At 35.3% G+C, this 13,713-nt stretch overlaps 1 protein-coding gene across 1 annotated transcript; it reads right to left on the reverse strand.

Moving 5' to 3' along the window:
• Positions 1–2,047: 2,047 nt before the first annotated feature.
• Positions 2,048–7,553, reverse strand: LOC132200308 (uncharacterized). Its single transcript, XM_059625690.1, has 29 exons — positions 7,473–7,553; positions 7,361–7,415; positions 7,172–7,299; positions 7,033–7,111; positions 6,337–6,722; positions 6,100–6,136; positions 5,956–6,023; positions 5,804–5,906; positions 5,490–5,743; positions 5,371–5,427; positions 5,276–5,309; positions 5,142–5,209; positions 4,852–4,954; positions 4,533–4,789; positions 4,391–4,481; positions 4,160–4,324; positions 3,855–4,099; positions 3,747–3,803; positions 3,650–3,683; positions 3,501–3,565; positions 3,342–3,450; positions 3,168–3,279; positions 2,976–3,114; positions 2,869–2,925; positions 2,781–2,814; positions 2,671–2,729; positions 2,502–2,604; positions 2,182–2,423; positions 2,048–2,129 (listed from the first exon to the last, which is right to left on the reverse strand). The coding sequence occupies exons 1-29, from the start codon at positions 7,518–7,520 to the stop codon at positions 2,118–2,120; spliced, it is 3,201 nt and encodes a 1,066-aa protein (XP_059481673.1). The 5' UTR covers positions 7,521–7,553; the 3' UTR covers positions 2,048–2,117.
• Between the last annotated feature and the right edge of the window lie 6,160 nt (positions 7,554–13,713).

Here is a 13,713-nt window from a genome sequence, read left to right on the forward strand (position 1 = left end):
AAATAATGAGCACAGTTTAGTATAATTCTTTTGCTAGGATTGAATTTGCCAGCTGCCATATCCGTAAAACCTTCCCTTCTGCGCACAAAAAATGACGTTTGTATTATTATTGGTTGCAGTGATTAAAAAAAAGATCTTCAGGATAAACATCAATGTCTTTGCCATGACACGCATAATTAATTAACAAATTCGCCTCATCTCATCATTCGTCTCTTAAGTGCAGTCAAAGCGAAATATAATTACCCGGCGAACGCACTAATGGAAACGTCCAATTAAAAGGTTGGCCGAAAAAACGAACCAAACGCAAAATCACGCAACGTGATGCGTCTGCTTTTGAAAAGGGCACGGCAAAACGTTGACAGCTGATGGTCGGTAACTGTTGCGTTTAATTAATTAAACAGGCAAGCTGACCCAAGTCATGCTTCTTGCTGGACACCGAGTTAAAATTTACGAGATATTTGCATGCCATTTAGTCGTCAGTGGAATAAAATAAATGGATGACCTGCTTCGCAGAAACAGAGTAGTGACCTTAATTACACCAAACAAGGCGACACCGAGCTCATGCAAAAGCTTCGTTTAATTTCGTCTGCTTAATCGCTGTGAGAAAAAATCATAAGCAGCGTGAAAATTGATTTTGTAATGATATAGCACTTGACCGTGACATTAGCAGCGCTTCTTCTGACGGATGAGTAATTTAACGGCTGCGGGCATCTTTAGTTTTGCATAATTATCGACAATTAATAAACAAACAATCATTTTAAACGCTTTAAATTTCATTACAATTAAATCAAAATAAATACATTTACTTCATCAAAAGCAGTTTGCTGTGCCAATGAGTGGGTTGTGGAATAAAATACAAACACTAATTTCTCTCATTACGCAATAGCAAGTCAAAGAAGACACAGTGCTTAGTGCTGAGCCACATAAATTGAAGAAACAAACGCCCTGTGTGCTGAAATGGATCCAAGCTTGAGAAAACACCTGGGCGTAATTGCTAACGACCCTGTTTGTCCTTAATTGAACTAAAACTGCAGCTATTCAAGTTGGTCCGTTCGGCTATTTTTCATTCTTGGAATAGATTTTGCTAATACATATTTTTTATTGTAATTTTCCAGGGACTTACTTAGCACAATTATTTCACTACTTGCAATAAAGCACGAAAAAATTAAATTTATATGTAGCTATTTTCTGCATTTTGTGTTAAAATTTAGTTTGTAATTAAAGTTATTTAATTGAAATATAAAGGAGAAAAAAATTTATAATTGATTATTGATTAAGTTTAATTAAATTTTTGCACAAAATAATGAAGCCATGAACTATAGCAAAAAATTTTCAACACTTTTTTTCTATTAGCGCTATTAATAAATCAATAAAGATGAAAAAGTCGATTTATATTTAAATACGGCGCATTAAAACTTAACTGACACCACTTTTATGGCACAATTGCGGCCAAAACCATTTTTACGACGCGTAATCAGATCTCCTCGCTGGCTCGTGCTTCTTATAAAAATCAATCATCCACGAAATGAGGTGCACAAAAATGCATTATTCTGCTCGCGTATTGCACCACTCGGAGATTGAATTCGTGTTTGTACAATTTTTGCTGGGACGCGCGGCATCATGAAATAACATGCAGATTATTATATGTCACGATGCGCCGTGTTCCTCTCCGACTTGCTCATCCCGGCGCAGGTGGAGTCGCTAAAACCCAAGTGAGTTGAGCACGCATTTGACCTAATGCCACACGGCATTCCGAACGTCAGCAAAGCGGAGTGATTTTCTGTGCTTCTTTTTCTGTTCTCCTCTAGTCATTTACATTTTGTTTATTTGCACTTTTTCTTAAATCAAGCATCTTTTGTTTGAAGAAATTGACACTCGAGGAGATGAACATTTCCACAAGCATCTTTTGTCTTGATTTCAATTGAAGTCCAATATAATGTTTTAATATATTTATTTAGATGCCTCTTAATTTTCAAAATTGAAATTAACTTACTCTAGTAATTATTGATAAAAATGCAAATTATCCAAATTATTTGCTCTATGAGTAACAAAAACAAAAAAGTATAATCATCCAATTATTTACTTTTCATATTTATTTCCTTTTCTTTCATTTCCATTTAAGATTTTTCCTGCACAAGAGATTCCAATTAATCAAGTGGTTTATTGCAAAAGAAAAATCACCTCGCAAAGAAATCGCTTTTGATCGGTGCAAGTCAGGTCGATGAACCCAGCTTTGGACAGGTCATTAGAGTTGATAAATGCAATGCAGTTTTCGACAAAAGGGCTGGTTGGCTCATTGGGTAGCCAAAAGGTGCTCGGACCCACAAGAGTTCCACTGGGACACCAGCCAAATGAAGGAACGCATCCAGCTCCATTTGAAGTGCCTGAAGTCCAAACCCACGTATCTGAGCCCCACCCAGAACCTTAAAATGTTCACGGAGAAAATTTGAATTTATCATTTTTCTTGGTTCAATGCAAGCAATAAAAAAATAATAAATTACTCAGGAAGCCTTTTTGAATACACTCTCTTTCTGTATTGTTCTCCACTGAAAATAGTTCCATTCCATACTTGCAGCACTCGTAGTAAGCGTCCTTGTAATTTTTCTATTTGATGTATCATAACATATAAAAATAATGGTCCAAAAATTATTTTTAATTATTAATTCATACAGAGTCCTTGTGGAAAAAATATTTGCGACCGCAGAAAGTTTGAAACTGCCCGTCTGGCCCTGAATTTAATGATTATTAATTTGAAAAATCATAATTTTTGTTCAACTAACCGCTCATTGCTGTAACCTGGCTCACTTTTGCCGGCTGTGAACAATTTTTAATTAAAATTGGTGTTTCAAAATATTGGGTTCCTATTACTTCTGTGGTGCAGTTGTAGTCGTAACAACTGACCGATGTACACGGTTTCGCTGGCATCTACTCCGAAGATTAATAATTTTGTCATCCAAAACTATTGATTAAAATACCTCACAAATATATCTGTAACCGGTATTGCAACCAGCATCAAAGAGATAATTTTGATCTTTCAATAGAGTGGATCCAGGAGCAAAGCGAGAAGCAACGCACCATTGGCTTTCATCGATGTTATTTGGTTCTCCTGCCAGCCTAGAAAATTTATTCAGATCATTTGAATAAAAATGCTTAATTTTTGAACTTACCATTTTGTGTCATTTCTGAGGATGGACGCGCCTGACGAGCAGAACTTGTAGCGGAAGTTGCAATCCAGTTGGGTTCCACTCGTCCAAAACTCGGAAGTGTATTTCAGCAAGGCTGTTGAACATAAGCGTTGGCTGAAATGTGAATGTATTGAAATAATAATTCCACAATTATACAGTTATTGTTGTTGATCTCGAAAATGCATTTCATTTTGGCGTCATCTTCAATCGAAACTAACTCCATTCCTAATTTGCAACACATCTCTAGAGCTTTGTCCCAACTCAACTAATAGAAATTTCATGAAGATTAAAATTTGAAATTTTTATAAAATTAACTGAGTTTGTAGAAAACAGAAACGATTTTCCGCAGCCTGATGCCCATCGTCCATAAGTATGGGTTTCTGTCAAAGCACACACAAAATTTATCAGATATTTTCATTCATCGCTTTTTTTAAATTAATTTCTCCGCGGAATTTATTTCTTACCTAGTATTCCTCCTTTTTTGTTGAAGAGTGATGACTAATTAATTAAAATAAAAATTTATCAATTATAAAATTAACTTATAAACTATAAAAAAATCACATCATTTGTGCACTTTGACTTATCCGGACATGTTGGGGTGCATTCTGGAACGTCTCCCTTGCAGAAAAGTTTTACTTTTCAATGTATAAAATTTCATATGAGAAATACTTCGCATATGAAATAGCGCCCTTCAGTGCAGACGATGTCGTTAAAAACAATTTTTTGTGGATTAACGTCCAATTTCATTTCCATACATCGCTCAGACAAAGGGGTTGAAGGCTCATTTGGGTTCCAGTTGGAGAAGTTTTGATATAAGAGTTTATTTATGCCGCAAAAACCGTATGTTAAATCGCAGCCAAAACCATCGTTAGAGCCTGAAGTCCAATACCAGTCAATGTTATTTTTATACTCCGCTTTTTTTTTAACAGAAAATAATACGTTATTATATGGACTCTTTTGATTTTTGTTAATACCATCGTTCATTTCTGCAATGCACTCTATTTGTTTATAGCTGTCGATACTGAGCAGTTTCAATCCATATTTGCAACACTCCGTTTCTGCGTCAACTCTACTTTTTGAAAGTTTTGTTATGAAATATTGTTTGCCACAGGCACGTCTGAAAGTTCCATCTGCGTTCGCTATAGAAATATAAATAAAATAAAATATATTGTTACAATTTCATTTTCAACTTTTTGAATACATACTTTTCCATTTCTTTGACGAATCAACTTTGGCCACCTCCGTTTGGCAGGTCGCATTGGGACACTTTGGCATAGAACAGCCTGGTTCATAAGTCTTATAAGAAATAAAAAGAAATTAAGAATTTTTTCCATAATCCTTAAATACTTCACAAATGAATTTAGATTTAAAATTGACACAAGTCCTGTCATTGAAGTAAACGTTTGTGGGTGGTGTTCCTCCCGTAACTACCATTTCTATGCAGTTTTCATTGCCACCCATGTTATTTGGCTCACCACTGCCAAATTTGAAATCGGACGTAATATTTTTCGTAGTGCTGGCCGTGCACCAAACGAAATAGTTTTCATGGAACTCATCACTGCCGGCAGTCCACCAGCCAGACTGGAAACCACCGTAGTTGGACCCTTGAAGGAAAAGTAAAAAAAAACCGTTTCGTGTTTTTTTCTTTTTAATTCAACCGACTCACTTGCCAGCATGGAGCTCAAGCACAATACCTCCTGAGCATCCTCTATGCTTAAAAGTTGCATGTTTCGGTTACAACACTCGGCAGCTGCTTCTTGCCAATTTTTCTAGCCATTGGTAAGAATTTAAATGAAATAATAACTGCGGTTCACACACAATGTAATTTTTTTTGTTTCATAAGCAAACAAATAATAAGAGATAAATATCAGTACAGTAAAAAAAATGGATGAGAAATTTATTATATTTCGTTAAAAAATTTAGATGAATTATGATGATATATGATCTAGAATTTACCTCGGAGTTGCTAAAATAATACATTCTTCCACACGCAAGTCTTAACTGGCCATCAATCACCGCAGAAGCTTAAATTTTCAAGTGTTATATTGATAAAAAAAAAATATATTAATCAAAATATTTTTCAAAATTACGGTTGATATAATCATTTGCATCCAGAAGCGATGACTTTTATAAATTATAGAAAATGCTAACTATTAATTCTCCTGTTTCATATGATTATACAAACCTTTTTCTCGCACGTGAATGGTAAGCATGGTGGCTTTGTAGTGGTTGCTACAGGCGTCTATTTATACAATTAAAATTTTATTACTCAACTTTGGTTTCATTTTAAGTCTTGTGATTAACCTCGCAAATATATTTTATGCTTGAATCGCAGCTAACGTCGTTCATCACGTTGTTTTTGACAGGCCCTGCGGAGATAACGACCGAGGTACAGTCCTCCTCCTCCCCAAAGAACCCTTTTCCGCTCGGCTCTCCCGATTTCCATGTCAGATTTCCCAGTGCAGTAAAATTTCCGGTGCACCACAAAAACTCATTCTCCTTTCTGTAGTCGCTCAGTGACGTCAGATATTCGGCAGGTATTCCAGAACCATCTGGACCTATTTGATTAAATGTTAAATCATTGCAAATAATTATTGATAAAATGTGATTTCCATTACTGTTCATTAAATCAGATATGCAGGTAATGCGTTGCCATGACTCGATCGTGAGCAATTGCATCCCTAATGAGCAGCAGTAGCTGGCAGCGTCAGCCCACTTTTTCTGCAACGAATTTTGTAGAAAATTGAAAATTTTGTTTAAATACACTTACCGTGTCTGAGCTAAACAAGTAAAGTCTGTCGCAGGCTTGTTTCAAAACACCGTTTGTGATAGCTTTTGCTATAATTTAATTATCGTTTTAAAAAGTATAATAAATTTTGAGGGTTTTTTTAGTTCCAGTAAATCAATTCCTTACGATTAACTTTCCCGGAAGTCGCATCCAGTTTGGTTGCCTATATCACAAATGTAAAATTTTACTGCGATAATGCAATTTTTTCCAAATCTGTTCCAAATGTTGAGGAAGATTTTAAATTTGTGCATTATTGAGTTTTTAAATTTTATTTAATTCTCTTAGCGGGTCTCAAAGGTAAATATAACCTTTTTTTAAATTTCAAGATAAAAATTTTGAATAACCCAAGATAGATGTTCTTACATCAACACTGCACTTAAACGGAAGACAAGGAGGCACCGTAGTTGTAGTAGTTCCTGATCTTGTGGTAGTAATGGCTCCGCTGATGGTTGGAAGTTGTGTGGTTGCTGGACCGGAGGTTGGCAAATTGGTGGCCGTTGAAACTGTCATGGATGGTGCAGAGATTCCAGGAGCTGCCGGAGATTGCTGTGTTGGTAGGTTGGTTGAAGTTGCACTTCCATCCAATATTATGGGTGCAGAACTTTCAGTAGCTGCCGGAGATTGTTGCGGTGGTAGGTTGATTGTAGTTACACTGCCATCTGAAGATATGAGAGGCGTTTCTGGAGTTGTCAGGGATGAAAGATCCGCCAATGGTGTATCCGCAGGATCTGCACTAGCACTTGCAGTTGCTTTGAGGAAAATTTAAACTTGATTAATGATAATAAATAATTGTGCTTATCAATTAAACATAATTTTGACTTGTAAATCATCCCAAAAAATTATTTTCTTTTGATGAATTTACTTGTCATTAATTATAAAAATAAAACAATTAAAATTATCTATTGATCTCTTGAATAGAAATTTGTAAATTTTGATTTAGTAAAAGCTGACAGTATAAAAAAAATATAAGTGTGCTGTGTGCAATTGGCGATAAAATTTTTTTATTATTAATTTTGTTTTAAAGGAATCTTTCTAAATATTTTTTATTTATTTAATTACTGATATCGGATTGTAGAGTTGTTCCATCAACAGGCTGAAGTGATTGTTGCTTGGAAGGATTACCCTTTGCTGGCGTTGTCTAGGAGGTTTTATACAGGAACTAAACATTTTTCTTGTATATTTAGTAAAAACTAATTACCCCTAATATTGAAAAGGCGGTTTTTAAATCAAGAGAAGTTTTTTTGGTTGCTGTAGTGTTTCCATAGCATCGTCTGCTATTGTCTGAACAGCATCTTATTATAAAGGTGCGTCGTTGCGGCTTCTTGGCTGTTCAAAAATTGTTTATTTATTTGGGTATAAAATTTCATTTTAAAATTTTTGAGCTCACATTTCAATAATTGTATTCGGATTACATCTGGGTTTGCTCCAACATGAACGTTAATCTAGGAAATTAGATTGATTATTTAAAAATATTTGGTTCTAACAAATGAAATTTGTACAAATATTGCACAGAAAGCAGCTGCAGCGAGCAGAGAATTCCATTTCATGTTCGTCTGTAGCAGAACTATTGCTAAACAGGAAAGAAATAACTGCCTGTGTTGGAACTGTGCTGCCAGCATTGAACGCTTTGACGCATTTATTATATAGACTATAGCATGAATATTGTTTAGGCTATAAAACATTTATTTGCAACGTCAGCTGAAACAAATATTTTATAATCATTCGTCTAGTAAAAGTAATCATTTAAAGCTACTATTTACCTGAATTGTAATTTTTTATTACAAGGAGGAGAACAAATATCATAATGGCGACTATAAATTTAAAATATTAGGATTGCTTAATACTTATGTTTTCAAATTTTTTTCTTTGTCGCTGGTTCCCATGCATATAAAGCGGACGGAAATCATTGGACGTCATCAAAATGAACCTTTTGGAAGAGTCATTTGCAACAGAGAATTGCATAATTATTTTGTTGACGTCATTAGTGTCCAGCTTATGAGCATTAATATTTTTTTTTCATATAAACGATTTTTACGGATTTTTATCAAATTTATAAACCATTATTTGACGCATCACTTATTTTCTAAACACGTTGAGAGCGTTACATTTAAAATAAAGGCAGAAGAAGTGGAGGCAGTTGACGAAAAGTAATAAAATAACTTATATTTTTACACCTATGTAATTTGCTAATTTTATTACAAGAATGAGAAATATTATTAATTTTACTGTATGCCCAAGGTATATTAAATATCTCTCTCTATCATAAATATTGGAATATTTCATGAAAATTTTTAATCACTGATTCATAATGATAATCATGGCGCAGACGGAAATACGACGTCAGCAAAATGAAATACAATTTAAATAATATTGTTGCCCTCATACACTGTGAGCGCATATGGAATTTCAAAATTGTTATACACTATTTAAACGATTTAGTTTGATTGACCGAAACCTGCAGCTTACATTTTTTTAAACAAATTTGCACATTATTTTTAAAACAAAGAAAATCTCTCTCTGGCATTTGTTGAAAAGATACAGGCGGTGCTTAAAAAACGATTAATTACCAATTTACCACGAAAGACGAGCGAAGGCGGCAAACGGTTATGCAAGGAAAAAAAGAGTACACGCTCAATTATATTTTTTTTAGTCCGCGGCATAAGGAGCAAAACGAGTGTCGGCAAAAGTGACGCAATCGCCATTCTGCAGGCCGGCCGCACATCCCGTTCACTTGCGGAGAAGAATCTCCTTAATAGGTACACACAACACAGGCTATCGCTTTCGTTTTGAAAATTGTGCGTCGCCACGGCGAGATAGAAAAGTGAAGCACCTATGATGGCAAAGTGCAGCCGAGTGCATCGTTATAGTGGCTGGGGCGACTATTGTGCTCTTGACACAAAGTAATTTTTTGCGTCAGAGCGTCACTTTCTCGCCTCTGAATGGGCCTGAAAAGTTTTGGTTTAATTGGATGGGTATTGAGATAATGAATTCTGCATCGGGTCAATTTCGATGCCTTTTTTGGGAAACCAATTTGCTGCTCTCAGATTGATTCTGATTGAATTTTGTCCTACCGACACTGTTGGGAGTTTTAAAAGGTTCTTGCCTAGATGCAGAATAGGACGTTTTTGGTCGTTATTCAATTAGATGCTAATTTCATTGCGGTCCTTTTCTTATCAAGTTCAAAAAATCTTGTTCTAGGCAAATAAAATACTCCTAGAGAACAAAGCCGGTTCGATTGTTTGCAAAACATAATTGAAAAATAATACCTCGCCTTGATCGTATGGCAGGATGCGAAATTTGAATAATGTTTCAACATTAAATAATAGATTAACAGCTGGTCACACCAACGAAATTACCAAAAAGGAAGGCCACCGGCATGGTTCCCTAAAAAAGGGTCTCAAGGATCAAATAGAAATTAAATATTGCGCCGCGATGAGACGTCGGCGACCTTGAGGTGAAAGAAATCATCCGCGCCAGCGATCTCATCTTGCAATTTAATGAGATCATCTGCAAGTGTATCGAATCGCAGGTAGCATAAAAAATTTGCCTAAATTGAGCAAACCGAAATTCGCTGCCAGTAGAATGAGGAGGAATTTTTGAAAAATCGCAACACTCGGCCTACTTACTAAATTTCGGACGCATTTTGCAGACGGCGCGATGCCCATCCCTGAAAATTTCGTGACTCCTCTCGCGAGAAAGCAGGCGAGATTTATTGCGATCAGAACACACAGAACTTGTTATTCCACCTTGTGATTATAGATGTTAGTCTAGATTTTAATTCGGTAAAAATTGGATTAATTGCACACTGGACCGGAGAGACTGTTTTTCTTCTGGAGCTCGGCCAAGAAGTTATCTAATCAATAACCTGTACGTGCTCTCCGCAGGTTTTCTAATAGGTGCTTCGAGGTGGACATTAATTAGTGACATAATTAAAAGTCCACGCCCCGGCAGATCGAAAGTTAAGATTTTGGAGCTAACAAGGAAATGAAAGATCCAAGAGTTATTATATTAAATACAAGAAACATTCATCATAAGACAAATTTCTTCAATTAATCACATTTTTTGTACACTGGTCTTTTTATTATGATTAACTCAATACATGTGATCATTTCCTGGTTATGACAAAATACTAAAAAAAATCATAAATGACTTTAGGAAATCAGTTACGGGAAAGCCATTTAATCTATTTTTTCAATCAATAAATATCCTCTACAAAACATATTATAATTCTACATAAAATTTAATTTTTATATCAATATGTTTTTAATTAACGCAGATTCTTTAATCTTTTTATTAAGAAAATATAATTCCTTCGACCGTTGTTCTCAATTGTTTACTTCAAAGCCATAACGTTTGATGATCCAGTATGATGTGAATGAATTTTGACTGAAAGCCGAAACAAAACCTATTATTTAGCCGTCACTTAATGCAAAATTATCATTCCCATCATCTCGGCCCCGCGATTAAATAGCGTTTTGATCCATCGTTCGCGCCTAATAGATTTTTGTTGCGCCGCCTTTGATTAATGCATGCGGAATCTCATAATATTCATTTCGATCTGGAGAGCCACGCGTCTGGAATAAACAAATCAGACAGACAGCGCAGCTCCTGCAGACTTAGATCCGCAGTCTGATTGTATTTTTTTCTTGGAATCGGCGAGCGACGAGAGACTCCTTTGAAATGCAGCCTGCCACGCGCGTTTCCTTTTTTCTTCATTTATGACCGACGTGCAAAAATTTTCAGATAAGAAAAGTAGTTCACGTTTTGGGTATTTTGAAATCTGACTTTCCTTTAATGAAAATTTCCTTGAATCTATAAAGTTACGTCAACTTGCAAAAATTATTATTATTTCGCCAAGCCCACACTTCTTTGAAATCGTTTAGATTTGTATCGTTCTCAAGAGACAAATTGCCAAATAGTTTCAACCGATGAAAAGTAAACGCAGTCGTGCTTGTAAGTTTTAACGAAGTAATAATTGCAAATGGGCTTACACGAGAGAATGCTCGTCAATTTATTACCGAGTACACCACAATAACTCAGTCGCAGTGGATTAAAGTATTAGTACCTGTCACGCATGAGCAAAAGAATCAGATTTATTTATTCATTTAAATGATGGCCTGGTGTGAAAAATTATGACTCCTGTCTGCAAGTACATTTGTACTCCGCTGATTGTGAAGTGCATGACGATTTCACTTCTGATCTCTGAGCAAAAAGAGAAAAATGTTAAATTTATTATTTTTCTATAATAAACTCTTTATGAAATTCCATCTTTTCATTTGATCGCACGTCGAGAAGTTTCCTCGTTCACCCGCACAAACTCGTGTAAGCTTCAGGGGTCAGCAGTCAAAAACAAAGAGTCTCGACCCCCTGTCAATTATCATCGGCGCACGCGAAAGGGACGCCGTGTGTCAGTGCCAATAAAAGCAGCGAAACTAACGTAATTGCAAAAAGGAACATGTGTGATGCAAGTTGTGCCTTTGCATTATGTATGGTGTGTGTAAAACGTTAAGTTAAAAAAAGGAGTCCGCGCATGTGTGTTTATTTTTGCCTGGTGATTTAATGGGTTGCGCCTTCGATTCGACTGTCAAAAGGTCATGGAAAAACTACCGCAGCCAAATTCCACGCAGGCAGTCTATTTGTTTTCGCGATATGGCTCATGCTCCATTGTTTGTGTTAAGCTCGCGATCATCTTAGTTTGACATTCAAATGTTGGGTTTGATAGGAGCTATTCAACTAGCTATACTTGCAACAAAAATTATAAATTTTCCTGCCTATTTTTTTTGAACTAGTTTCTGTGTACAATTCTTTTTCTATTTCAAAATTTTTACCAATTATTTAAAATTATTCATTAATTTTACATTATTAATTTTAATTCCAACCATTCTTACAACATGAATAAAAAAAATCAATTATTATTTTATATTTATAATAGAATCTACATTGAAAGAACATTATCTAAAAATGCAAAAAATTTATCATTATTTTTAAACTTTTATAACTTTAAAATTAATTAACCTCGACAAGCTGCAGCATCTCCATGCTGAAGAGAAATGGATAAAAGAGCTAGGCCTATGAGAGCGTCATCTCATTATTGACTTTCCGCTTTGCAGATTATAAAAATGCCCAATTTTAGACGTCCTCATCAGGCAACACTCCTCCGGAGGTCCTTTCCTGCTGACAAAGATTGGCGTCTCAAAATACCAAAGCGTGATTACGTTTAAACAAGTCTCGCATAATTGGAAAAATTACAACGCTTGACGCTTATGTCAAGGCTGGAATGCCTGCAGATTTTGTTGCAGCAAAAAGCCCACCGAATGTGATTCATCCTCGATCCCGGCCTAGGATGATCTGGCACAATGTTTCAAGTTCGCCTGTCGACGGCTTTTCTTTTGCCACCCACTTCAAAAGATGACTTTTGTTTCTCTATCTGCAGCTCGCGGAATTTATCCTGCGTGATTTATTGCCAACCCGAATTCAGAGTTTCGACCTTTCCAAATGAAAATATTTAACGCCCACGTGGGCACAAAAATAAGTGCGTGCGATTTTATATATTTTTATACGTCAACTTTGCGATTGCATGCTCTGGTGCGTGAGCACATCTGCTGTACTTTCAATGAGATCGGCACTCTCATTGTCCTTTCGTGTGAAGGGTAATAAAAATCGAATGCGCCTCTCTTTTTGCACACCAAGTCCTCCTTGAGCCGAGTGCAATCCGATTTATATTCAAATGATGGGCAAACGCAATTTATTTTCGTCTGCCCGCTGTGTGACTCACATTTGCTGGCGCGAACTGGGCCATCTGTTAGGCAATGAAGACACAGTTTTCGTGACCAAAGTTATTGCACCTTAGAATTAGTCTATTGTATAATAAATTATGGAAGAGATGAAGGGCGTTCAAAAACAATGGAATAAAATATTTGAAAATGCTAATTTAAAAAAGTATAGACGAATGTGAAAAAAAAGTGTAAAATATCTCCTGAGAATGTAATTGAATATCTTTTGTAACGTAATAACAATTTAAAAAATTACAGAAAAAAAAACAAATATTTTTTTGCCTTTGCATTTGCCAAAAAATAAGCACTAATAACAGTTCTAAAATTATTGGTCATGTAAAAAAAAATATAATATTGTTTAACATTCTATTAACTAATATTTTTTAATATTATTATTAAAGATTATTAATTGTATTTTAAAATTTATGATATTATTTTATTTATTTTAAAATCTTTTAAATTAAAAATTGTTTTTTTTTTTCAACTTTTGGCTACATTTTTGGCTAAAAATAGTTAAAATATTTTTTACTAATGTAATAAATTTTTCACCATCAGTTTCCACCAGGATTATTATAGAACTCTTTTCAAGAGAATTCTGGCATGCACGCGTTGCCTTTAGTTATGCAGTATTTCATTTAATAATTATTAAGAATTTTCTATGATACTGATTAAAGCAGCATAAAATAGTATCAAAATATAGTAACTTATTAGAGAAGCAACCTGTGGAAGTGAGAGGATGCATTGGGTGTGTGACCTTTTCCAGCTGAACGGAATGTGTACGAAGTTGAATTCCTATCTTTGGTGCAATTGCTGGCGAGGTGCCTGATCGATCGTCCAATCCACTGGATGGAAAAATCAGCCGCGGGAGAAAGCCGGTGATTTTTATTTAACAGTGACAACTGCAAATAAATATCAATGGTTGCTAGTTCAATTGCAAAAATGTCATCTCTATTGGCTCATTACACAC

The sequence above is a fragment of the Neocloeon triangulifer genome, unplaced genomic scaffold (assembly GCF_031216515.1).
Source record: "Neocloeon triangulifer isolate White Clay Creek 2 clone unplaced genomic scaffold, ASM3121651v1 ptg000014l, whole genome shotgun sequence".
Taxonomy (NCBI): Eukaryota; Metazoa; Arthropoda; class Insecta; order Ephemeroptera; family Baetidae; genus Neocloeon; species Neocloeon triangulifer.

Bases quoted from the DNA above. Each gene is read 5' to 3' on its own strand.
- LOC132200308 (XM_059625690.1), bottom strand. From the start codon at position 7,520: ATGAAATGGAATTCTCTGCTCGCTGCAGCTGCTTTCTGTGCAATATTT. The intron at 4,790-4,851 runs GTGAGTCGGTTG...TTTTCCTTCAAG, and splicing joins CTTGAGCTCCATGCTGGCAA to GGTCCAACTACGGTGGTTTC. The intron at 3,115-3,167 runs GTAAGTTCAAAA...TAAATTTTCTAG, and splicing joins CTCAGAAATGACACAAAATG to GCTGGCAGGAGAACCAAATA.